The sequence below is a fragment of the Rutilus rutilus genome (genome assembly GCF_951802725.1).
Source record: "Rutilus rutilus genome assembly, chromosome: 15".
In the NCBI taxonomy this organism is placed as follows: Eukaryota; Metazoa; Chordata; class Actinopteri; order Cypriniformes; family Leuciscidae; genus Rutilus; species Rutilus rutilus.
In genome coordinates, this window is record NC_140220.1 from 5,400,524 (window position 1) to 5,427,510 (window position 26,987).

General features: G+C 37.9%; 1 protein-coding gene across 1 annotated transcript; it reads right to left on the minus strand.

Annotated features, from left to right (window-relative positions):
* Positions 1-80: 80 nt before the first annotated feature.
* Positions 81-18,702, minus strand: adgrg11 (adhesion G protein-coupled receptor G11). Its single transcript, XM_084433009.1, has 18 exons — positions 18,574-18,702; positions 17,088-17,339; positions 16,929-16,979; positions 16,182-16,259; positions 15,899-16,033; positions 14,492-14,530; positions 14,325-14,393; positions 13,983-14,160; positions 13,428-13,587; positions 13,169-13,303; positions 11,733-11,840; positions 11,600-11,642; positions 9,237-9,337; positions 8,963-9,081; positions 7,816-8,081; positions 7,417-7,504; positions 4,362-4,657; positions 81-968 (listed from the first exon to the last, which is right to left on the minus strand). Exons 2-18 carry the CDS (start codon positions 17,329-17,331, stop codon positions 823-825), a joined length of 2,256 nt encoding a protein of 751 aa, XP_084289135.1. The 5' UTR covers positions 17,332-17,339; positions 18,574-18,702; the 3' UTR covers positions 81-822.
* Between the last annotated feature and the right edge of the window lie 8,285 nt (positions 18,703-26,987).

The following is a 26,987-nucleotide window of genomic DNA, read 5'->3' on the forward strand; positions in this document are numbered from 1 at the left end:
AAACCATTGTGATTGATATAGTTTCAAAAGTCTGTGCAAATGTAATAAAAACTCAGGGTTCATAGTGTAATTATTTTTTTCAGGGTTTATGTTTCTGATCATCAGTAAAACATGTTAGCGCAAACACAGGCAAAAGGCATCACAGAAAGTTAAACATGTAGGGCTGTGTATACCTACCAATATCAATAGCTAATGTGTGAAAGACTGAAAATATAGCACCCTATTGTCTGCATTTCTACATTTATGCATTTAGCGGACACTTTAATCCAAAGCCACTAACAAGAAGTTCTAAAGCCTGATTAAAAATCATAAAAAACGTCCTACTACTATTTTAGTAGGCCTACAGTATTCACCTTGCCCCAGAAAATAAACATGCAAAATATAATATACAGTGTAAAACAAGTACATCAGTAGCATTGCATTATAATGAAAACCTGCTACTTTTCTAGCAGTCTCTCTAAGAAAATGTTTAAGTGCAGTCATGAAAAAGAAACATACTGTAGGAGATGAAGATTATATTATTATTCAGCAGGGTTGTGCCCCATTCAGAACTAAATTGGGAACGTCTATAAAACTCCAGTTTAGTTCCTAAATTGTAATTGAGGTAGCAAACAGGATGCAATAAAGCTAATTTCTCTTCCTGTAAATTGAACTTCCTGTGTGCCGTCAGCAATTCAATTCAAACTCTTAAAAATTCAGAAATCAGAAATAGCTACATATGTTGCAGAGGAAATTTGCATTGCATTCACTATAATACTGCAAATGAATGTAAGGTATCTATAGACAGATATGACATCTCAAATGCACAGATACAGAAGACATTCAGATGGTCTTTTTGGCGGGTGTTGGTATTTGGTTATCGTATGGGTTTTCTGTGTTGGTGTCTTCAGTAATGTTGCTGTCTTCTTTAGGCGCCGAGTCTCCAAAGAGGCTGCTCGTTTTCATGTAATATATGAACAAGAAGAATCCTATAAAAACACAAGCATTTAATACAAGATGAATGTGATATTATGCATGTTTTATGGTATATTACGGGTCAGCAGACATAATTCCAGTAGACATTTTCCCACAAACATGCTGTGAACAGGGATTTTGTTTCATTTTTTAAAGTGTATTTATAATATAACATGCCCTATGAAAACTAACATCTTCACCCTTTATCCAAAAATGATTAAAAATGTGTTCAAGATTTTGTGAGCATATTGCGCATGTCATGATTCCTGTGTTGTATTCCCCTTGTTATGTGTGGACTTTTATGTTATTTCCTGTTCTGTGCCATGTTTTGTAGTCCTTTGTAGTTTTTCTTGTTGATTGGTTCATGATTGTTCCCAGGTGTGTCTAGTTCGCCAATCTCCCCTTGAGTATATACAGTGAGGAAAATAAGTATTTGAACACCCTGCTATTTTGCAAGTTCTCCCACTTGGAAATCATGGAGGGGTCTGAAATTGTCATCGTAGGTGCATGTCCACTGTGAGAGACATAATAAATAAAAAAAAATCCAGAAATCACAATATATGATTTTTAAACTATTTATTTGTATGATACAGCTGCAAATAAGTATTTGAACACCTGTCTATCAGCTAGAATTCTGACCCTCAAAGACCTGTTAGTCTGCCTTTAAAATGTCCACCTCCACTCCATTTATTATCCTAAATTAGATGCACCTGTTTGAGGTTGTTAGCTGCATAAAGACACCTGTCCACCCCATACAATCAGTAAGAATCCAACTACTAACATGGCCAAGACCAAAGAGCTGTCCAAAGACACTAGAGACAAAATTGTACACCTCCACAAGGCTGGAAAGGGCTACGGGGAAATTGCCAAGCAGCTTGGTGAAAAAAGGTCCACTGTTGGAGCAATCATTAGAAAATGGAAGAAGCTAAACATGACTGTCAATCTCCCTCGGACTGGGGCTCCATGCAAGATCTCACCTCGTGGGGTCTCAATGATCCTAAGAAAGGTGAGAAATCAGCCCAGAACTACACGGAAGGAGCTGGTCAATGACCTGAAAAGAGCTGGGACCACCGTTTCCAAGGTTACTGTTGGTAATACACTAAGACATCATGGTTTGAAATCATGCATGGCACAGATGGTTCCCCTGCTTAAACCAGCACATGTCAAGGCCCGTCTTAAGTTTGCCAATGACCATTTGGATGATCCAGAGGAGTCATGGGAGAAAGTCATGTGGTCAGATGAGACCAAAATAGAACTTTTTGGTCATAATTCCATTAAACGTGTTTGGAGGAAGAAGAATGATGAGTACCATCCCAAGAACACCATCCCTACTGTGAAGCATGGGGGTGGTAGCATCATGCTTTGGGGGTGTTTTTCTGCACATGGGACAGGGCGACTGCACTGTATTAAGGAGAGGATGACCGGGGCCATGTATTGCGAGATTTTGGGGAACAACCTCCTTCCCTCAGTTGGAGCATTGAAGATGGGTCGAGGCTGGGTCTTCCAACATGACAATGACCCGAAGCACACAGCCAGGATAACCAAGGAGTGGCTCTGTAAGAAGCATATCAAGGTTCTGGCGTGGCCTAGCCAGTCTCCAGACCTAAACCCAATAGAGAATCTTTGGAGGGAGCTCAAACTCCGTGTTTCTCAGCGACAGCCCAGAAACCTGACTGATCTAGAGAAGATCTGTGTGGAGGAGTGGGCCAAAATCCCTCCTGCAGTGCGTGCAAACCTGGTGAAAAACTACAGGAAACGTTTGACCTCTGTAATTGCAAACAAAGGCTACTGTACCAAATATTAACATTGATTTTCTCAGGTGTTCAAATACTTATTTGCAGCTGTATCACACAAATAAATAGTTAAAAAATCATACATTGTGATTTCTGGATTTTTTTTTTAGATTACGTCTCTCACAGTGGACATGCACCTACGATGACAATTTCAGACCCCTCCATGATTTCTAAGTGGGAGAACTTGCAAAATAGCAGGGTGTTCAAATACTTATTTTCCTCACTGTATATACTCAAGTGTTTCTCATATTCTTTGTCTGGTGTTATGTTACAACCTTACAATGTAACTACATTTCCTGTGAAAATGTTCCTGTAAGCATTTTATTTTACTATGCAAAAAAAAAAAAAAGAAAAAGAAAAAAAAAAAAAGAAGAAAAAACCTTAAAAAGGAAAATTCTCACAGGAAATTTACTATTAGGTGTTATCACAAATAAAACAATTCACTCCAAGCACAGTTACACTATAATGGTGGCTGTTTCAGTAAAGACAGGGTATTGGATCCAGGTGCAGTTTGACATTTATTATTAACAAAACAGTCAGAAAGTAAATCCAGGCAGAGCATCACAAGAAACCAAAATATTGTTCTCCCCTCATATTTAACCCATTAAAAAATAATTATATTTTATATAAAATATTTTCGGCATATTTTGATGGTTTAATCAAACTTGGAGGGCCATTAAAAGCAAATATCCTTTTGTGGATCCAAGTCTAATGGATTGTTTAAAAAGTCATATTTACACTCTTAGAAAAAAAGAAGGTTAAATGGGTTTCTCTATACTAGAACCCTACGGTTTTGATTCAATTTTAAAGAACCCTTTACGGCCACTATATAATATACTGGTAATACATTATAATATAATCTAATGTTTAAGAACTCTACAGTTAATGCATGTTTTAGCCCATGTCTTTCAGCTTTGAGATTGCCTATATGCTAAATGTTGTTAAAATGATCATTTTAAAGTGCTTCTATTATTGTTTTTTGAATATTACCTTTCATGTAGAGTGTAATATAGTGGTAAAATGTAAACCGTCATCAAAGTGCATGACAAATAAAGTTATTGTCTTCCAAAAGAAAGAACAGATTCTGAAGTGCTGAAACGAGTCGTCAGCAATTCCAGTCTCACTTCCTGTTACATACCTATGTAACAATGTAACAGATTAGCATAATGCGCGCCACATATGGTCTTCATTGGCTGCCTGCGAACGACGTCTACTTTGACCCTCAAACACTGAGCTGAGACTGGACGAGTTTGGTTTGTGTGTCGACATGTTGGGAAGAGGCTGTTTTCTGCGCTGCTAATCTATTATGCTGCACTTCAAAAGGATGAGGATTTGCGCTGGATTCAATAAGGAAAAAACTACGCCATTGTCGTATCACTGTGTATCAAGCGCTGAGAAAAGAGCTGAAATTCAGATATGGAAATGAACGGTTTCCGACATGCACTTTTACTGGTAGACCAATCACAACAGACTGAGCCATCTGACCAATCAGAGCAGTGTAGTCTCACGGAAAGGAGGGGCTTAGAGAGACCTGAATCTTTGAACAAACTGTTTTCAGACTCTGAGAAATGTATGCAATATATGCATTTAAATTTTCAGCAGAAAAGCTCTCACCTTGGAAGGAGTTTAGTATGGTGAATATGTAGTACGAGGGCAGCCTCAGACTTCCGTAGCTGAAGAAAGTGAAACTCCAGGTGAGTCCCAGCATACAGCAGAGGCCCAGGATGGTGTTGATGTCAAAGTAGGCGGTTCCTGAGCGTTTCACCGCTCCAGCTTTGTTAAACTTGCTCACCTTCAGCATGGAGAGCCATCGCAGCACCACGATGCAGGTGCAAGAGGTGAAGATGAAGACGAAGCAGTAATAACCGATGTTCACGACGTAGTGGACAGTGTTGTCTAAAATCCAGCACCTGCAGGTGAATAGTGCAGATGGTTAAAGTTGACAAAATGACATCTGTTTGTAAATGCTCATAACTATTTACTATATACTTCCATAATGTGATGTACTATATGCCAAGTGAATCATGAAAAATATCTAAATTTGATTACTGACCATTATTTTCCACACCCACAAAGTTTATTTTATTGACTAAATTTAAACCAAATCTGATTTTTATTTTTAAAAGTTTACACATCTAAAATTATTCTAAAAGTGAGTAGAAAAGCAATACTTCCTCAACTATTTTCCCACTTTTTTTTAAGTACACCTGTTTAACTGCTCATTAACACAAATATCTAATCAGCCAATCACATGGCAGCAACTCGATGCATTTAGGCATGTAGACATGATCAAGACGATCTGCTGGAGTTCAAACTGAGCATCAGAATGAGGAAGAAAGGTGAGTTTGAACGTGGCATGATTGTTGGTGCCAGACGGGCTGGTCTGAGTATTTCAGAAACTGCTGATTTACTGTGATTTTTCACACACAACCATCTCTAGGGTTTACAGAGCACTTGATCCAGTAATACTAACACTTTCTCTACTATTCTATTCTATAATTAATTTTTTTTTAATTTTTTTTACTGTGTTAGATTAAACTGAGAAGGGTCATAGCACTTGCATATCGTTGTCCTGTTCGTTTAACTGCTTCTATTGTTCTCAGTTGTAAGTCGCTTTGCATAAAAGCGTCTGTTAAATGAATAAATGTAAGATGTAAATGTAAATGTAAACACACCGGTTACACTCCTGTCAGCTGAGAACAGCAAACTGAGGAGACAATTCATTCACACAGGCTCAACAAAACTGGACAATAGAAGATTGGAAAATGTTGCCTGGTCTGATGAGTCTCGATTTCTACTGCGATACTCAGATCGTAGGGTCAGAATTTGGTGTAAACAACATGAAAGCATGGATCCATCCTGCCTTGTATCAGCGGTTCAGGCTGCTGGTATAATGGGTATTCTCTTGGCACACTTTGAGCCTCTTAGTACCAACTGAGCACCGTGTAAATGCCACAGCCTACCTGAGTATTGTTGCTGACCATGTCTATCCCTTTTATGACCACAGTGTAACCACTTTCAGCAGGAAAACACATATACAGACCCTTTCCAAAAAATTATAATATCATGGAAAAGTTTATTTATTTCCATAATTCCATTCAAAACGTTAAACTTCCATAGATTACAGATTCAGGGCCCACAACTTAAAGGATTTCAAGTATTTAGTTGTTTATTTGTACATAATTTGGGCTTCCAGCTCATAAAACCCACGAAAACAGGATTTCAAAAAATTAGAATATTACATGAAATCACACAGTAATTACACAGTGATACCATGGTCATTGAACCAGGTTTTGGTTCTTTTGGCAGTGTGGGCAGGTGCAAATCCTGCTGGAAAATGAAGTCAGCATGAAGTGCTCTGAACATGTCCTGGTAGACGGCTGCGTTGAGTGGACAGCACAGTGGACCAACACCAGCCGATGACATGGCTCCCCAAACCAACACAGACTGTGGAAACTTCACACTCAAGCATCTTGGATTGTGTGCCTCTCCATTCTTCCTCCAGACTCTGGGACCTTGGTTTCCAAATGAGATGCAAAATTTGCTCTCATCAGAAAAGAGGACTTTGGTCCACTCTGTAAATCCAGAGTCAACGCAGCCGTCTACCAGGACATTTTCAGAGCACTTCATGCTTCCTTTTCCAGCAGGATTTGCACCTGCCCACACTGCCAAAAGAACCAAAACCTGGTTCAATGACCATGGTATCACTGTGTAATTACTGTGTGATTTCATGTAATATTCAAATTATTTGAAATCCTGTTTTCGTGGGTTTTTTTATGAGCTGGAAGCCCAAATTATGTACAAATAAACAACTAAATACTTGAAATTGTTTAAGTTGTGGGCCTTGAATCTATAATCTATGGAAGTTTAACGTTTTGAATGGAATTATGGAAATAAATAAACTTTTCCATGATATTCTAATTTTTTGGAAAGGGTCTGTATATATATATATATATTGTCTGACATTTTTCTCACACAATAAAAATATACTCTTAAAAAATAAGGTTCCAAAAGAGGGTTTGTGCAATGATGTGAAGATCCATTTTTGTTTCCCCATAAAACCTTTCCGTGAACGTTCTCAAAATATATATATTTTTTTAATAATCTAAAGAAAATGTTTCCACTATGAAGAACCTTTTGGGTTCCATGGATGTGTAAGAAATTGTAGTCTTATTCGATTCCACTCCGAAGTATATTTTAGAATGAGCTCATCCCCAAAATGGCTTAATTATCATAGAGAAGAATAAAGTCAACACTTATATTGTTTCTGCACCGTTTGGGGTTGATCACATCCTGAGAAAATGGTCATCAATTGTAGATTGGAATGGGTGTGGGACACCGAGAACCATCTCAGACAATGGGGTTTCTCAACTTCATTAACAAACATCAAGAGTGGTAAACTGTAACAGGATAAAAGGTTTGGGATTTGGATGTTCTGGGTTCATTCTGAAGCCGGTGAACCCAAGGTGCTTTGTTTACTTTGCCACTGCTATGCTGTAATAAACTTCAGATTTGAGATCTTCAACGTCCTCATAATTTCTTCTAAGTGATGTTAAAGGTTCTTCATGGAATCATCATACATCATTTTTTAAGAGTGTAGGTTTTCATGCAGTGTGGCTGCCATTATATTTTAAGAATAGTGTCTCATCATATTTTTGGGTCTACTTACATGGTTACATTGCTTGCGTCCGTCTGTATGGTCTGTTCACCATATTTGCCAAGGATGAAAATGATACTGACAATAACAGCAGGAGGAGCTGAAACAAATAGTTGACAATGCAATTGTGGTATAAGAATCAATAGTCTGGATAGAGGATTAGATCAGACTTTAGATGTAGATCAGATTTAGTATTTTATCTGTACATTATATGACATGAATTCTATGTGCATTTTATCTCCCAGGATGATGAAGCCAGGATGTTGCTATTATGGTTAAGGTAGTCTGAGTGGTTGCTTACTGGCCCACGTCAAAAGCCTTCAAGTTAATGGGAATTTTGCCAGTCAAAATTGTGCATCTGATCAAAAGCCACATAATTCAGCATGCATATGTAAAGGTTTTTGAACTCACCCCACCCAGCCACAGAGATCTTGAGGATGTAATGTTTGATGACGACTGAGTGTTTGGCCATTTGCAGGCAGAGGTGCAAAGCCTCCACCGCAAACCAGGAGAAACTGGCCAGCAAGCTGTAGTGCATGAATCCAGCCATGACCTTGCAGGCGCTGTGGCTATTCGCTCGTGCAACATATTCGTTAGACAGGAAGGCCAGGTTGAGCAGAAACAGCGCCAAAAAGAGATTCATCAGCACGTGGGCTGAATTAGTGGCCTTCGCTTTCCTGAAATTTAAAATGCATAAACGAAATGAGCTTTTTGGCTCCGTGCTGCTTTGTGAATTAAAAATGTTTCAGGGTGAGTTGCACAACTAAGGATTAACTTTGATCATAAATTCACTTTAAAAGTCTTTGATCCTGGTTTTAATTGAACAGTTAACAGCAGGTTAGTTAGATCATGCTGCATCCAAATGACATACTTCTGCTTTAAGCCTTAATTTATGCAACCCACCATATTCTGAGTTTAGTACAAGTCAAGCTCAATTCACAGCACTTGTGGCATGTTGTTGATTAAAATGGATTAATTAATTTCCCACTTTTTTTTTTTTTAAGTTACAAATCTGAGTTACAGTGAGTTACTTTCAATGGAAGTGAATGGGGCCAATCTGTTAATGTTAAAATACTCAATGTTCACAAGATGTAAACAACATGCATGTTAACATGATGTTAGTGTAAACAAAATTGCTTATTAATCTTTTCTGGGTAAAGTTATATGCAAGTTTGTGGCTTCATTGCCATGACAATGCAACACCTAAAACGCAGAGAACAACTTTACAGCTCTTCAGTTTCACCCCATTCACTTCAACTGACTAAAATTTTTCCATGAATCCAAAACACTTCAATTTTCTTGTAATAAAACATTTCAGCATCACGTTTTCTCACAGAGTCTGAAATGGTTTGATAAAGGATTCAGTCTCTCTAAACCCCTCCCTTCTCTGCTATATTACACATTATTACATGAAAGATAATACCTAAAAATCATAATTTAGAAGAATTTTTTGTAAGATTATTTTGTAATCAACATTACGCCACAAATGCTGTCGATTGATGAGATCATACTGGGGATCTCACATTTGTGAACAGTGGTACAGAGACTCATGTCTCACCTTAAGAGGAAGTGAATAAATAATCCGACTCCCAGGAAAAACATGGAGAGGCCGCAGCCGATGTACGTGATGTAGGTGAGAGCGACAAGGTCACTTTGGGAAATGGGTTCTGGAGGAGACTGTATTAAAACATTGTTCAGTTACACAGGTCTGTCTGAACGTTTGCAATACCACAAATGTAGTGAAATAAATAAACATAAATCTGAAGGGGGCAGTAGAGAACTTATAATCTGAGCCAAACTTCACAGATTTCAGAAGGAAACGGAGAACCTACCATAAGCACAGCGAAGAAAGTCAAATGGTTGCAATTACATGTTATATTTTGTCCATCATAAACAGTAGTACACCCTTCAGTTGTCCAGTTTGGCTTATTTCCTATGTGAAAATGAGGGACTGGTTAGTTTTGAGTTGATTTAGAGGGAGTTAATGAATGCTAATTGACATCATGGCTGATTTATGATTAGAAATCGACATTCATGCTCCAAAGCATGGCTTGAAGTATTCAGACTCTTAACTAGTTCTCTATATTTCTTTGTTTTTTAAGGTTTACAATTTTCAATTGTATAGTAAAATTCCATGAAATTGAATTGAATAATCCTTACATATTATTCATATTATGACTTAAGAATTTTAAAAGAGTTAAAAAAAATAGAGCTTAATAAAACATTTTGTGTAAATCTTAATGGAACAAGGGAATGGACCATATAGTTTATGTGATTCATATTCATAAAATTTCATTTTTAATTTATGAATACGAATCACAATAGACAATTACCTTGTTCCATTAAGATTTAAATAAAGTGTTATATTAAGCTCTAGTTCTTTTTTACTCATTTAAAATAAATAAAAATAATATATTCTTGATATACTGTATGGATATGGGCATAAATACATGGAAATGTATTTAAAATACAAATACAAAATACTGTGTGAAAAAATGTATTTAAATACAAATACAAAATATAGCTGCAAGCAGCGATACAGGGGCCAAGCCCTTAAACGCACCGCAAGCAGAACAGGTACAGCAAGCTACAAGTACAGCAAGTACAGCAGCACATCAAGTCCTTTAAGCACAGCAGCACATCAAGTCCTTTAAGCACAGCAGCACATCAAGTCCTTTAAGCACAGCAGCGCAGCGAGCATTTAAGCACCAATAGCAGTGCAGAGCCGCAAGAACAAAAACAGCACAAATTGAATATACATGTAAATGTACATCAAGCACAGCGAGCATTTAAAGGGATAGTTCACCCAAAAATGAAAATTTGTTTACTCACCCTCAAGTTGTTCCAAACCTGTATGAGTTTCTTTGTTCTGCTGAACACAAAGGAAGATATTTGGAAGAATGTTTGTAACCAAACAGATCTCGGTCCCCATTGACTTCCATAGTAGGAAAAAAATATACTATGGTAGTCAATGGGGACCGAGATCTGTTTGGCTACAAACATTCTTCCAAATATCTTCCTTTGGTTTCAGCAGAACAAAGAAACTCATACAGGTTTGGAACAACTTGAGGGTGAGTAAACAATGATAGAATTTTCATTTTTGGGTGAACTATCCATTTAAGCACCAACAGCAGTGCAGAGCCGGAAGGAATTTAAATGACAACTTTATAACACAATTTTAAAGTTGTCCCACACAGGACTCAAACCCACAACCAGAATGGTTCGGGATTCATGACACGTGGTTTAGCAACTTGCGCCACTCAGAGGACGTGAATTACAAAGCTGCAGAGGACACTATTAAAAAATCCATACTGTGGGAACCTTTTCTGCTATCTATCAAAGAATATGGATGGGTGATATGACCAAAATCTCAATTTTACTTCACAGTAACAATATCATGGTTTCACAATTCTCAATATCAGTTTTGATTCCACAGCATAAACTGAATTTCAAACTCTTTTGAGCTTTTTTTTTTTGAAGGTATACAATGCATTTTAAGTAATTTTATGTTTATTTTAACTTATTTTAAGTTTATTAAAATTAGAAAGTGTATCTAAAATTTAAAATTATAATTAATTTAGAATCATTTGACACTATTTACCCCTTTTTTATTATTATTTTTTATGTACAATAAAACTAAAAGCTGAAGATTTGTGTGGAGTATCAGTGCTTCTTTTTCCACTCCAACGTTCCAATAATTCCTGCCCACTAAAAGCTGCGCTGACACATTTTCGTACCCCACAAATAGGCCTATATATGTAAATGATTTAGAAAAAGTTCCATCAATTCAAACTTTATATCATCGCTATGATATTATGTGTCATATCACCCAGCCCTAACATGCAGTAATGCTTTAAACACATTTGACAAGCTAGTTGATAAAAATCAACAACTGATCAAGACTGATTGGCTATTTTCCCACTTGTCTGTGCTCTTTTATTCTTTCATGTTAACTGAAGTGAATAATGCACTATTTTAACTTTAATCAACAAAAATACTCATCTTAAATGTATTTAAATACAAATTACATTTGATTTTTTCCAAAGGCTTTAAAATACAAAATACAAAATAGTAATTTGTATTTCCAATACGTATTTTAAATACATGTATCTGAAATACTGCCCATGTTTATCATATCCATAATCCATGTAATTCAAAATATTTAAATATATAAAAACACAAAAGCATCACAGACCTTTTCCATCCCATGCGTGACAGACAGGAGTTCCCATCATGCTCTGCAGAGAAATAAAGAAGAGATTTAGAAAATAAGATTTAGACTCATTTAGAATATTAAAAATTACTTTTTTCCATGCATCATACATTACCTCTTTATTGCTGAAGGCCAAACTGATGTTTTCAGTCAGATTTGAAATTTGTATCCCCATTTCGATTGCATAAACTTCATTCCCCAAAACCGTACTGTTGTTTTCATCCTTTAATAAAAAAATGAAATGGGATTGTTTTTGATGGCTGAGAAACAGAATCAGGCTTCTATATAGAAACATTAATTTTCATTAATAAATAGATTAAATAAGATCAATATCAGTAGTCAAAATGTCCTGAACACTGTTCGTGAAACAGGAATTTAAATGTTCAGGATACTCAGGATTTGTATGACTACAACATTTACTTTTATTTTAAACCACATATTTTACAGGTATAATACAGGTATTACTGATTATCTGTTTGCAAGAATGTCTAGTTTCACTAAAATCACTCATTTAAAAGTAGCCAAAACATTTCTTTTGTTATGACGCACGAGTTAAAATCATTTAAAGACATCGTAAAACTTGGCAAAGCCTAGTTTTCCAGGTGTAGCATGATAGAATCACTGAAAGTGCACTGTAAACCTTCATATATCTTTTGCAATATAAACATAACTCTCTATAAGCATAAACTCTGTCAGTACGAAAACAAAACACAACACTGTAAAAAATGATCGTAATTTTAACGGTAAAAGACTGTAAAAATGCTACAGTGAAAAACTGTTAATTGGTTAACAGAAAGTTACATTTAATGTAATTTTGCTGTAAAATACCGTTAAATTTACAGTTTTTGAAAGTGAAAAAGAACAACTCATTGTATAATTTACAGTGAAAAACCGTAAATTGGCATTCCCACAATTCCCTGTGTGACACTTCACATTTGATGTATTTTTGTTGAAATAACTTTCTTCATAGTTTTTTTTTTTTTTTCATTTTTTTCTAATCAGTTATGTACATTAGGGTTTTATGTTACATTTAATGTTGTTAAATTAATGTTTATTGCATTTTTAAAATTTCATGTGTTACCATGATGGTGTTTAATGTTTGTGTGAATGACACTATGCAGCTTTTATAAATTAGTATTAACTTTCTTGTGGAAGAGCTGCTTGTGATGAGCTTTGATTGATCATGTGACTCTCATCACTGCTGTGATTGGTGGTTATCAGTGTATTACAATGGTACAAAACAGATATTAATAGTTCAATAGGATGGTAAATTCACATTATATCAGATAATAAAATACGGTTTATTACTGTAAATTTTAAGTTAAGTCTGTAAAACCAATAACGTTGCTACCGTATTTTTGACGGTAAAGTTCTGGCAACCACAGCTGCCGGTTTTTTACCGTAAAAATCACGGTTTAATTTTTACAGTGAAGCCAGCCTTTGTAGTTAAGCATTAATGCTTGTGTGTTACCTGTGCGTACGTCATGAAACAGGCCAAAGCTTTCATTTTTCTGTATACAGGAATTGAAAAATCAAAGTTTTCTTTTATACCTTTGACATGTTGGGAAATCTGAACACACCCAGAAAAGCATTTCCTTCACTTTTGTTGAACGCTTGCAGTGTGGCTTCCTTTGGAATAGTGAGAGCGTTGGGATAATATTTCAGTATGGAAAAATCATCTATAACCTGTAAACATAAGGCGATTTCAGTGCTGAGGTTCATGTTACGTTTTTAAGAGAGAAACATTTTTGTCACCACATTATGCAAAGTTAAACAAGATGTGTATTATGTTTGTCATCTTAACACTTACTCTGATGCCAGTTTCTGCAGAGTAGATGAAATCAGACTTCTTGACATCAGACACACTTTGAATTTTCTTTAAAACCCCTTTAACGCTACCCATGGAAACAGATGCGATGGTCAAATTCCCCATGAGAGACAGCAGATTGGTGAGATTTTTCATGGCTACACTGAACAAGATACAAAATGATTTGTGTTTTATATCTGATATAAGAGAAAACTAAAAAGAAAATGGTACAATTTACAACCATTAAGACAGCAGGTACTACATAGAGGGTTAGATGGGATAAACCCCTGTGACAACTAGCCCCGGTCTCCCCTTTTTAATATGGATAGAATTGCTTATTATGAAATGACAAAAAAACAACAACAAAAAACAACTCATGTATATCCCCTAATTGCAATATTAAGTACAGCAAGTTATGATGGAAACCTCCTGAATATGGTCATTTATTTAACAATTTAAAAGATAAACCGATGCCTGTATAATAAACATTATCTCAAAAAAAAACAAAAAAAAAAACAGACTAGACTTAAATCACGTATGTTTAAAAAAAGTACTTACGCAGCTGCCGCAGCACTTGTCTCTCCTTTATTAGTATTATTAAATAGATTTGCCATCGCTGGGGGTATAGCTTGGATTTCTTCCACCTTTTGAAAAGGACTTCCACACTTCTCACAAGTTGCAGTTCCATTATTGATCCAAATGGTGTTCGTTTTACTTTCATCACCTGCATTATCATCTGTGTAAAAACATAAAAATGAAAAGAAAACAAATGAAGATATTATGATTATTAAGGAATGATTAAAAGCATTGTGGTTAAATGGCACTTTTAGTGTGTTCAAAAAGTGATTAAAGCAGAAACGTCTGATTTAGAAAAATAGGCATATTGAAACACGTTCTTACCCCTACAGCTGGGATTATATGTTGCAGTCTCACATGCCTTTGTGGGATTCAGGCAGGTCATTCTACAATCTTACATACACAACACACAACATTATAGCATATACAGCAGCTGATGACACTCTTATACATCTTTTAGATCATATTTAGACTGTTGGGATAATACTTACTTGTCATGTTGAATTTTTTTGGAAGGGTCTTATTACAACCTTTAATAAAGAGAACAAAAATATGAACTTAACAGATACCTGAACTGCGTTTAAAGTGAATGAATGTAATTTCAGTAAATCATTTTAAAGAAAACTTTCAATCAACACTACAAGGATCGCAAACTTCAAAACTGAATGGTTTGTAGTGATCCAAGGGAAAATCCAAGGGCGTTTTGGCCTCATTTACGTGTTGTCATCAGTGTTGGGGAAGTAACTTTTAAAAGAAATACTAACTTTTGATAGGTTTTTGATTTTGCAGGTTCTTCCGAGTGAAAATATTTTGTCAAGTGAAGTTAACTTCAACTGATTTAACCTTAACTTCAACCAATTCTGTGCTCAGTGAATAGATTATCATGTAAATATTTTTTTTTTCAGCTACCCAAATTCACAAATTGAATAATTTTAATTGAATAATTGATTAAAGGGTTTAGTTCACCCAAAAATGAAAATTCTGTCAGTAATTCATCACCCTCATGTTGTTCCAACCCCGTAAGACCTTCGTTCATCTTCGGAACACAAATTAAGATATTTTTGATTAAATCTGAGAGCTGGATCACTCCTCCATAGGCTTCTAAGACACTATAACTTGCTGGCCCAGAAAATGCATTAAAGACATCGTTAATATGGTCCAAGTGACTCCAGTGGCTCAATCTTAAGTTTATAAAGCGACGAGAATACTTTTTGTGCGCAAAAACAAACAAAAATAACGACTTTATTCCACTATTCATTTCCTTCTCTCTGGGCCTCAAGTTTTTTCACGTAGTGTAACTGCGCAGCGCTTCTGTGTTGTACGTCACACGCATCACACACATGACCAGCGTCGGCCAATAGTGAGCCTACGTGTGACGTACAACACAGACGCGCTGCGCAGTTACACTACGTGAACTAACTCGAGGCCCAGAGAGAAGGAAATGAATAGTGGAATAAAGTCGTTATTTTTGTTTTGTTTTTGCGCACAAAAAGTATTCTCGTCGCTTTATAAACTTAAGATTGAGCCACTGGAGTCACTTGGACTATATTAACGATGTCTTTAATACATTTTCTGGGTCAGCAAGTTATAGTGTCTTAGAAGCCTATGGAGGAGTGAGCCAGCTCTCAGATTTAATCAAAAATATCTTAATTTGTGTTCCGAAGATGAGCGAAGGTCTTACGGGGTTGGAACAACATGAGGGTGAGGAATTACTGACAGAATTTTCATTTTTGGGTGAACTAACCCTTTAAGGATAGTTCAGTTTCATATCATATGGCTTCAGAACACTTGATATAGCACACAATCTGGACATTTTAAAAGAGCCTTTTAAACCATTGTTATTATTTCTAAAAAGCATACCAAATAAATATAAGCAAAATGAAAGATTCTTCATTCACCTTCTGCTGCAATCCATTTTAGCCAAGTGTCATTTTTGCAGGCCCCATCTATTACACATTGATCTGTTGTAATTGATCTGCTTATGTTGAGTTGTATTTTGTATTTAGTTTCTTTAAATAAAGACACACCGAAATCTGCGAAACAACAGGTTGGAAAACAAGGTTACTCTGGGCTCAAAAAAAGAGAAATATTCCTAAAGAACATTTCGATTTTCATTATGGATAGTGGCGCTAAGCAGCTCATCCAAAAAATCAAGACAGGAAAGGCTACTTTCAGACCCACCGCTGTCGTTTGCTGTAGATGGTGAGGTTGTATTTTCATAAAATGAAAAAACAGTGATGTTGAACAGTTTCCTCCCAGCTGAAAAAACAACAACAAAACAATGTGGCCTTAGAAAACAATTCACCCCATCTATTTGCATTTAAATGCATGTTCTTGATCTTATTGTAAAAGTTCATCCATGCACATGATTTACTTTTTAACCTCGTAAATTTTAATAGAAATATCATATACATGTATATATATATCGAGTCTTTTGCTGCATCCGGATTTGCATACTCTCTGAGTAGGTACTTCAGTTAAATAAGTACAAAAGTATGTTCTATATTCTATATACACTCTTAAAAGGAAAGATTCTTCTGTCAAGCGCTTGATATTTCATGGATTTAGTTTTAATTAATTAATTTAGTTCTATATAGAACCCCATTTAACCTTTTTCTAAGAGTGAACATTTTCTCTTTTACAATAATCCATTACACTCAGATGTACGTCACAAAGAGTTGTGCATTTCATTGCAACTTTGAGATTATTCCTGTCCAGTATCGACCACTGCTTTAAGCATGTGGAGTTAATGACACTGAGATTTTAAAAATGGCTCTGTTAACGGCACGGAAGATTATGTTTTTCTTTTTCTTTGTTTTGGAGATTATTACATGCAAAACAAAATACATATTGAGGAATGTTTATACATGCTTGTAGAAGGTTTCTCTCTTTAAAATGCTGTTTAGGCCACATTTGGTTTCTCCTCACCTGACGATCCAGGAGAATTGCATTGGCTCTGTGATATGTTCCAGCAATCACCTATTTAAACAAATGATAAACAATGAGGCCACCAAAAGTAACTTTCATGTTACATAATAGAAACATTTACCCACTTCATTTAGTATTTTACATTCCCATTTGAATCACCTGTTTTGAAGTATCCCATGAAACCATCTGTACCGAGGATGAAGATACCTTCCACATCATTTCCGTCACCTGGATCTATGGACTGAGCTGAGTGTCTTATGCTTTCAAGTATAGCACAAACAGGTTTCTTAGGGTTATTGTTACAAAGTTTTTTCAAATCTCCTGCAGATATGCAGAAAATTAGCAGGAGACAACAGATGTTCAACTTCATCCCTGACAGGATTTCCAGGTTCCTCAAAAACATCCGAAGAGCTGCAAGAAGAAATGTGTGAAACATAAAATGTATCTTTCCCCCCCGCTTAGACAATAAAAACAAATAAGAATCATCTCTGCCCTCTCTGTCATTCTTTCTTTCTTTCTGGCAATTACAAATAAACTTATGCAAAATAGCAGCCATTTATGTAGGCTACTTATTTCTGGTTACAATGTAGTCTATTACTTGTGGTGAACACTATTAAAAAAAATCATACTGTATGTAAAACTGTGGGAACCTTTTCTGCTATCTAGCAAAGAATATGGATGGGCGATATGACCAAAATCTCAATTTTACTTCACAGTACCAATATGGTTTCACAATTCTCAATATCAGTTTTGATTCCACAGCATAAACTGAATTTCAAACTCTTTTGAGCTTTTTTTGTTGTTGAAGGTATACAATGCTTTTTAAGTAATTTTATGTTTATTTTATGTAAAGTTTATTTGTTTCTATAAGTTTATTAAAATTAGAAAGTGTATCTAAAATTTAAAATTATAATTAATTTAGATTCATTTGACACTATTTACCCCTTTTTATTATTATTTTTTATGTACAATAGAACTAAAAGCTGAAGATTTGTGTGGAGTATCATTCATCAGTGCTTCTTTTTCCACTCCAACGTTCCAATAATTCCTGCCCACTAAAAGCTGCGCTGATACATTTTCTTACCCCACAAATAGGTCTATATATGTAAACGATTTAGAAAAAGTTCCATCAATTCAAACTTTATATCATCGCTATGATATGTAGTGTCATATCACCCAGCCCTAACATGCAGTAATGCTTTAAACACATTTGACAAGCTAGTTGATAAAAATCAACAGCCGGTCAAGTCTGATTGGCTAACGCTATTTTCCCACTTGTCTGTGCTCTTTTATTCTTTCATGTGAACTTAAGTGAATAATGCACTATTTTAACTTTAATCAACAAGTAGAAGTGATCATGACATTCTCACCTTATTCCCCAATTATTATGTATTTTGAAAATACTAAAATACTCATCTTAAATGTATTTAAATACAAATTACATTTGATTTTTTTCCCAAAGGCTTTAAAATGCAAAATAGTATTTTGTATTTCAAATACGTATTTTAAAAACATGTATCTGAAATACTGCCCATCCCTGAAACCAGCACAGAACAAAATGTAGCCTAAAATCCATTGCTGAACTGCATCGTGTTATTTTAACACTATATTTTCCATTATAATATAACTGAAACAAACTTCTTACCTGGTGAAGAGACGTTGAGTCTTTCCAAATACTTGTGTCATTTCCTCAGATATAGATGGAACTTCATTTTGCATGTAGCATTTCCTCCCTCCCGCTGTGGTTTTCTGTTTTTCTTAACCACATCTCTTCATGCAAACCAGCTAACGGAGAACAGTGGGACGAGACACCGTCATAATCTTTACTGTTATATGATTATATAAGCAAAGAGTTTCGGCAGACTTTCCGGGGTTAATGTTGTAAAGTTGATCGTAAACATGAGATTTATATTCAACAGGACAATGACGCACAAGAGACACACGACAAACGTGATAAAGAAGCAAATAAGGTGATAATAAATGTGACAGTGAAATATAAATACAGAAATGTTCAATAGACACAAGTCATGGATTTAAAATGTTGTAGTTTTATATGAATGATCATTTAAAATAACAGTGGTTTGACATGTTGGTATATTATTTGACAGTTTTGTGTTTAGTAAAAAAAAAAAAAAAAGATTGTTTACATTTTACATTATTGCTTGTACTTGGTCTGCTGTTTTCCCAAATTGTTTATATATATATATATATTTTTTGTAGTCAGCACATTTAAAGTATGTGTGCCTATAAAGAAACTGACTTTTAAGAAACTTTCCCTGAAAAAGATTTACAAAGAAATATATTTGGTTTGCCGTTTGCATTAATTATTACATTTTTTAATTTATTGAGCGTTATTTTCATTTTATTTTATGAAATTGTATCAATAGGATTTTTTAAACATAGGAAATGTAGTAGTTTGTAACTTTTTACATTATTTATACAGTGACTAACCGGGACATTTTCTCCCATTGTGTGGTTAAAATGTAAAGTATTACTGACATCACTGATGATTTACTATCACTGTCATAGTTACCACAGAAGATCAGAACAACTGATTGTCACAAATAGCAGAGATAAAATCGCAGTCTTACAAACACAAACATACTCCTGATGCCTAACAACGAATTAGTAAATAGAAACCCTTGTTCATTTGAAGCTCAGAGTAAACGGTAATTCATCTGATTAACAAATGAGGGTTTAGCCACAGCCGAACAAATGAAACCTTGTCAGTTTATGGGACATTTCAAAAGGCTTTCTGTAGAGCTGAAACACACAAAAAATATGTTCTTATTTGGTATTTTTGTCTTGTTTCCTACAGAAGCGTATTGCATTCACTTGAGGAAAAATAATCTACTCTGTTTTTCTGAATTAACGAGTTAATTATCTCAGAATTACGAGATAATTTTTCATGAAAAAAAGTTTTTGCTCTGTTTTTCTGAATTAACGAGTTAATTATCTCAAAATTATGAGAAAGATTTTTCTTGAAATAAAATGTATTTGCTCTGTTTTTCTGAATTATTGAGTTAATTATCTCAGAATTATGAGATCATTTTTCATAAAAAATATTTGCTGTTTTTCTGAATTAATGAGTTAATTATCTCATAAGATAATTAACTCAATAATTCAGAAAAACAGAGCAAAAACTTTTATTCATTAAAAATTATCTCGTAATTCTGAGATAATTAACTCGTTAATTCAGAAAAACAGAACAAATACATTTTATTTCAAGAAAAATTATCTCATAATTTTGAGAAAATTAAGTCATTAATTCAGAAAAACAGAGCAAAAACTTTTTATTCATGAAAAATTATCTCATAATTCTGAGATAATTAACTCGTTAATTCAGAAAAACAGAGTAGATTATTTTTCCTCAAGTGAATGCAATACGCTTCCGTAGTTTCCAGTCCAAATATCAAAAAATTCTTAAATCAAGATGCATTTATGAGTAAAATGCCATAAGATATTATGTCTTGTTTTCTGGGGGGAAAAAATCTAAATGAAGTGAGATTTTAATTTAAGAAAAATAATCTTAATTCAAATGGAAACAAGATTATTTTTCTTACCCCATTGGCAGATCATTTTGCTTGTTTTAAGCAAAAACTCATTTCATTTTGAAAATATGCACAATATTTATGATGCAAGTATAACAGTGACACTCCAACAGTGAAGTACACTTAAACAATAGATAGAACTCAGTGTCTAACACTGCATACACACACTATTAAATAACTGTATTAAATTCAGTAAAAATAGGGGGAAAAACTCTGCCAATAAAGTCAGTAAAGGGGTGGCCGTGGCCTACTGGTTGGCTTCGGGCTTGTAACCGAAGGGTTGCCGGTTCGATCCCCGACCAATAGGAAAAATGTGGGCGGGGGAAGTGGTAGAGCACTGCTCTCCCATGCCCACATCCACAGCTGAAGTGGTCTATCTAAAAAAAATAAACTGAAAATGTGTTGTTTGTTTGTGAAAATGCTAACTTTTTAAATTTCAAAATATATTTCAAATGAAACAATTTGCAAAAGTTAAAACATATATGACCCCTCCTTGAACTGCCACCTTACCATGGTGGAGGGGTTTGAGTACCCGAATGAACCTAGGAGCTATGTTGTCTGGGGCTATATGCCCCTGGTAGGGTCTCCCAAGGCAAACAGGTCCTAGGCGACGGGTCAGACTAAGAGCGGTTCAAAAACCCTTATGATGCCAAAAAAAATGAGGACCGTGACGTCGCCCGGTATGGCGCAGCCGGGGCCCCACCCTGGAGCCAGGCCCGGGGTTGGGGCTCGTATGCGAGCGCCTGGTGGTCGGGCCTCCCCCCATGGGGTCCGGCCGGGCTCAGCCCGAAGGAGCGACGTGGGGCCACCCTCCCGTGGACCCACCACCTGCAGTCCGTAAGGGGCCGGTGCTAAGTGGATCGGGCGGCAGTCGAAGGCGGGGGCCTAGACAACCCGATCCCTGGACGCGGAATCTAGCTCTAGGGACATGGAATGTCACCTCTCTGGCGGGGAAGGAGCCTGAGGTTGTGCGTGAGGTTCAGAGATTCCGACTAGAGATAGTTGGGATCACCTCTACGCACGGCTTGGGCTCTGGAACCACACTCCTCGAGAGAGGATGGACTCTTCACCACTCTGGAGTTGCCCATGGTGAGAGGCGGCGGGGTGGTGTGGGTTTGCTTATAGCCCCCCAGCTCAGCCGCCATGTGTTGGAGTTCACCCCGGTGAACGAGAGGGTCGCTTCCCTACGCCTTCGGTTCGGGGATAGGTCTCTCACTGTCGTTTGTGCTTACGGGCCGAACGGCAGTGCAGAGTACCCGGCCTTCTTGGAGTCTCTGGGAAGGGTGCTGGAAAGTGCTCCGACTGGGGACTCCGTCGTTCTACTGGGGGACTTCAACGCCCACGTGGGCAGCGACAGTGACACCTGGAGGGGCGTGATTGGGAGGAACGGCCCCCCTGATCTGAACCCGAGTGGTGTTCTGTTATTGGACTTCTGTGCTAGTTACAGCTTGTCCATAACGAACACCATGTTCAAGCATAAGGGTGTCCATCAGTGCACATGGCACCAGGACACCCTAGGCCGGAGGTCGATGATCGACTTTGTGGTCGTTTCATCCGACCTCCGGCCGTATGTCTTGGACACTCGGGTGAAGAGAGGGGCGGAGCTGTCAACTGATCACCACCTGGTGGTGAGTTGGATCCGATGGCGGGGGAGGAAGCTGGACAGACTCGGCAGACCCAAACGTACTGTGAGGGTCTGTTGGGAACGTTTGGCCGAATCTCCTGTCAGAGAGACCTTCAACTCCCACCTCCGGCAGAGCTTCAACCAGATCCCGAGGGAGTCTGGAGATATTGAGTCCGAGTGGACCATGTTCTCCACCTCCATTGTCAACGCGGCCACTCGGAGCTGTGGCCGTAAGGTCTCCGGTGCCTGTCGAGGCGGCAATCCCCGAACCCGGTGGTGGACACCGGAAGTAAGGGATGCCGTCAAGCTGAAGAAGGAGTCCTATCGGGCCTGGCTGGCTTGTGGGACTCCTGAGGCAGCTGATGGGTACCGACGGGCCAAGCGGACTGCAGCCCGGGTGGTTGTGGAGGCAAAAACTCGGGCCTGGGAAGAGTTCGGTGAGGCCATGGAGAAGGACTATCGGTCGGCCTCGAAGAGATTCTGGCAAACCGTCCGGCGCCTCAGGAGGGGGAAGCAGTGCCCTACCAACGCTGTTTACAGTGGAGGTGGGCAGCTGTTGACCTCGACTGGGGATATCACCGGACGGTGGAAGGAATACTTCGAGGATCTCCTCAATCCCGCCGCCATGTCTTCCATTGAGGAAGCAGAGGCTGAGGGCTCGGAGGCGGACTCGTCCATCACTCAAGCTGAAGTCACCGAGGTAGTCAAGAAACTCCTCGGTGGCAAGGCACCGGGGGTGGATGAGATCCGCCCTGAGTACCTCAAGTCTCTGGATGTTGTGGGGCTGTCTTGGCTGACAAGCCTCTGCAACATCGCGTGGCGGTCGGGGACAGTACCTTTGGACTGGCAGACCGGGGTGGTGGTCCCTCTTTTCAAGAAGGGGGACCGGAGGGTGTGTTCCAACTATAGGGGGATCACACTTCTCAGCCTCCCTGGGAAAGTCTATGCCAGGGTACTGGAGAGGAGAATCCGGCCGATAGTAGAACCTCGGATTCAGGAGGAACAGTGTGGTTTTCGTCCCGGTCGTGGAACACTGGACCAGCTCTATACCCTCTACAGGGTGCTGGAGGGCTCATGGGAGTTTGCCCAACCAATCCACATGTGCTTTGTGGATTTGGAGAAGGCATTCGACTGTGTCCCTCGCGGCGGCCTGTGGAGGGTGCTCCGGGAGTATGGGGTCCGGGGCCCTTTGCTAAGGGCTATCCGGTCCCTGTACGACCGGAGCAGGAGCTTGGTTCGTATTGCCAGCAGTAAGTCAGACTTGTTCCCGGTGCGTGTTGGACTCCGGCAGGGCAGCCCTTTGTCGCCGGTTCTGTTCATAATTTTTATGGACAGAATTTCTAGGCGCAGCCAGGGGCCGGAGGGGGTCAGGTTTGGGGACCACACGATTTCATCTCTGCTCTTTGCGGATGATGTTGTCGTGTTGGCCTCATCAAACCAGGACCTCCAGCATGCACTGGGACGGTTTGCAGCCGAGTGTGAAGCGGCTGGGATGAAGATCAGCACCTCCAAATCCGAGGCCATGGTTCTCAGTCGGAAAAGGGTGGTTTGCCCGCTTCAGGTTGGTGCAGAGCTCCTGCCTCAAGTGGAGGAGTTCAAGTATCTTGGGGTCTTGTTCACGAGTGAGGGAAGGATGGAACGGGAGATTGACAGGCGGATCGGTGCAGCTTCTGCAGTAATGCGGTCCCTGTACCGGTCTGTCGTGGTGAAGAAGGAGCTGAGCCGCAAGGCAAAGCTCTCGATTTACCAGTCAATCTACGTTCCTACTCTCACCTATGGTCATGAGCTGTGGGTCATGACCGAAAGGACAAGATCCCGAATACAAGCGGCCGAAATGAGCTTTCTCCGCAGGGTGGCTGGGCGATCCCTTAGAGATAGGGTGAGAAGCTCGGTCACTCGGGAGGAGCTCAGAGTAGAGCCGCTGCTCCTCCACATCGAGAGGGGTCAGTTGAGGTGGCTCGGGCATCTTTTCCGGATGCCTCCTGGACGCCTTCCCGGGAAGGTGTTCCGGGCATGTCCCACCGGGAGGAGACCCCGGGGAAGACCTAGGACACGCTGGAGAGACTATGTCTCCCGGCTGGCCTGGGAACGCCTCGGTGTCCCCCCGGAAGAGCTGGAGGAAGTGTCTAGGGAGAGGGAAGTCTGGGCATCCCTGCTTAGACTGCTGCCCCCGCGACCCGGCCCCGGATAAGCGGTAGAAGATGGATGGATGGAAAACATATATGAACATATATGTAAACATATATGAAAATATATTTACATATCTTTAACAAAAATATATTTATTGGGCCAATTTCAAATATTTGCATATATACCAAAAATATATTTAGAAAATATATTTCAAATATATTTCTTTTGTGTATGGGGATAATTTGACAAATGACTTGCAACATTTACACCTTATTTTTCAAAACAAATATTCTTTGAGGAGTACTTTAGTGTGATGTATGAGAGAGCGATATCAGTTTAATCATGTTTATGAACTGCTGCCACTAGTAATTCTGCATATTGTCAATGACCAGATCTGGATCATTTAAAATTCCTCATTTTGTCAATATTCAGTACAGATTCTGTGTTGGTATGGCATAATAATTCAAAGCTTGGCAATTTTGTTTCAACATTCTTAATGCAGTCTGATCTGTATTTGACTTTAACCCTGTAAAGCCTGACGTGAAATAGTTGTAATTTTTTTTAACATAAATATAACATAATGCAATATAACGATGATTGAGAGATGAACAAATAACCGTTCCTAATTTGATACTCACATTTTAACGTGATTTTCCTAAAAAAAAGAAAAAAAAGATGGATAATCAAGTAAACATAAGTCGCTTCAGTCCAGTAATTTTCATTAGCTAATAACACTATAAAAAAGTGATTCTCATGTTTACTTTGTAAAAATTTATAAATAATTTTTACATGCTAAAAATGTATATGAATCATACTGCAGAAGACATGCATGTGGTAGACTGTTCAACAGGTTTTTCAGCAACATTTTGATCATGTTGATCACTTAGAGGCCTTAGAAACTTGCATATCAAATATGATACAGTAGGCATTATGCATGCATTACCTTATCATGGTCATATCATCCTCAGCTCATAAAACAAAACTTTTAAAACAGTGTTTAAGAATTCATTAACAGCTCTTCGTTTTGTTTTCTTGTTTGTGTGTTGTGTTCTGTCATTCTGAACATTTCCTCTCTTCATTTGTAGTGTTGATTCTCACTAATATCGGGTATAATGTCAGGGGTCATTCTATGAAACAGTTGCTAGAAAATATCATTTCAAATGTTATTATGTGAAATATTTTTATGCATTCTGTTAAAGAGTTTCTTCAGTTTTCTTTTGCATTTCTTTATGAGCTAACAAATCATTGTTACATTTATATGTTAATATATTTTGGAATGTACTTCCAGAAAGGTGTTCAATTTGACATTTCAAGAGAGAGAATATAATGCTGATATTTCGATGCAGTGTCAGGGTTTCACCAGTAGAGCACGCCATAACATTTATTAATTTTTTTGGACACGGTGAAGTGAAGCGACTGCCCTGAAAGAGGAAATAAAGTTTAAACTGAGATCTGACCTCAATAAATAAGATTTTAAGTATTAGACGTAAAAAAATGTCCAACCCTGACACAATTTGTTCAGATTGATTACAGTTATTATAGGACACACATAAACTCTTTTGTTTGACATTTGCAGGGACACATATGACTCAACAACACACATCTGAAAACAAAACTGCTTATCTCACCCCTCAGGAATGTGTGCTGCTTTCTTTTCTATTTTTAGAGCCCAGTTGTATTTGTGGTCCTAGGGTGGTTTGACATCTGTTTTTTTCAATGAACTCACACAGGTTTATAGGATGCAGGTGCACAACACAGGAGATCCCATGGGACCCTATTGGATGCCAGGCTGCAGTTTGCTGACATCACCTGTCGCCATCTTCCCTTTGGGCTCTGGCGGAGGGTGGAAATGTTTCCATTGATCCGGAGCTGCTGTTGTTGACATCATCTCTGGGATTTCCAAAGTAGTGTTTTCTATACACACACACACACAGGCTACCTATATGCATTCACACAGAAGCTTTTTTTTTTTTTTTATACTTTGGCAAATTTAAATACTATATGATTGCAGCTACCAATAAGAGTAGCTGTAGTTTTGGTACTCTCAGCTGCGTTTAACACTGTTTACCATCTTAAAATCTTTGACGTTTGTACAAAAGTGGCAAGGAACATGAGCTTAAAATTGCTTAAAATTGTGTATTTACAAATAAAAAGTAGCTGTAAAGTAATAAAGGACATTATGGTAATGCCAAAATTGGTCAGATATGGAGTGACATGGATATGCTAGTCTAGTAAAGAGTTCAACAATATTATTGATCTGCCTGCATTGACACCATTGTATGAGAACTGAACTGAGCTGGACGATGACATCAGGGTTTTCTCCAGATCTGCTGTATAGCCAAAACAAACTTTGTTGCATTAGTTTCCTGTTTATCACTGTAAAGCTGCTTTGAAACAATCTGTAATTGCAAAAAGCGCTATATAAATAAAGGTGACTTGACTTATCTCTAGCATCAGTAGGCTAATTAATTAATTATATCATCTTGAAGGTGATCTAATGGATAGAAACATTCAAACATCAAATTTGATAATCACCGGTGTGCCTCAAGGTTCAGTGCTCGGTCATCTTCTTTTCTGCATCTACACAGCCTCACTGGGCACAATCATAAAGGCACATGGCTTCTCCCACCACTGCTATGCAGATGATACATAGCTCAATCTTTAATTTAAACCTGATGACCACACTGGGCCCTATTTTGACGATCTAAGCGCAAGGTCTAAAGCTCAGGGCGCAAGTTCACTTAGGGCGTGTCC

Bases quoted from the DNA above. Each gene is read 5' to 3' on its own strand.
- adgrg11 (XM_084433009.1), bottom strand. From the start codon at position 17,331: ATGTTTTTGAGGAACCTGGAAATCCTGTCAGGGATGAAGTTGAACATC. The intron at 13,588-13,982 runs GTAAGTACTTTT...TATCTTGTTCAG, and splicing joins ACAAGTGCTGCGGCAGCTGC to TGTAGCCATGAAAAATCTCA. The intron at 8,082-8,962 runs GTGAGACATGAG...TTTAAATTTCAG, and splicing joins TTTATTCACTTCCTCTTAAG to GAAAGCGAAGGCCACTAATT.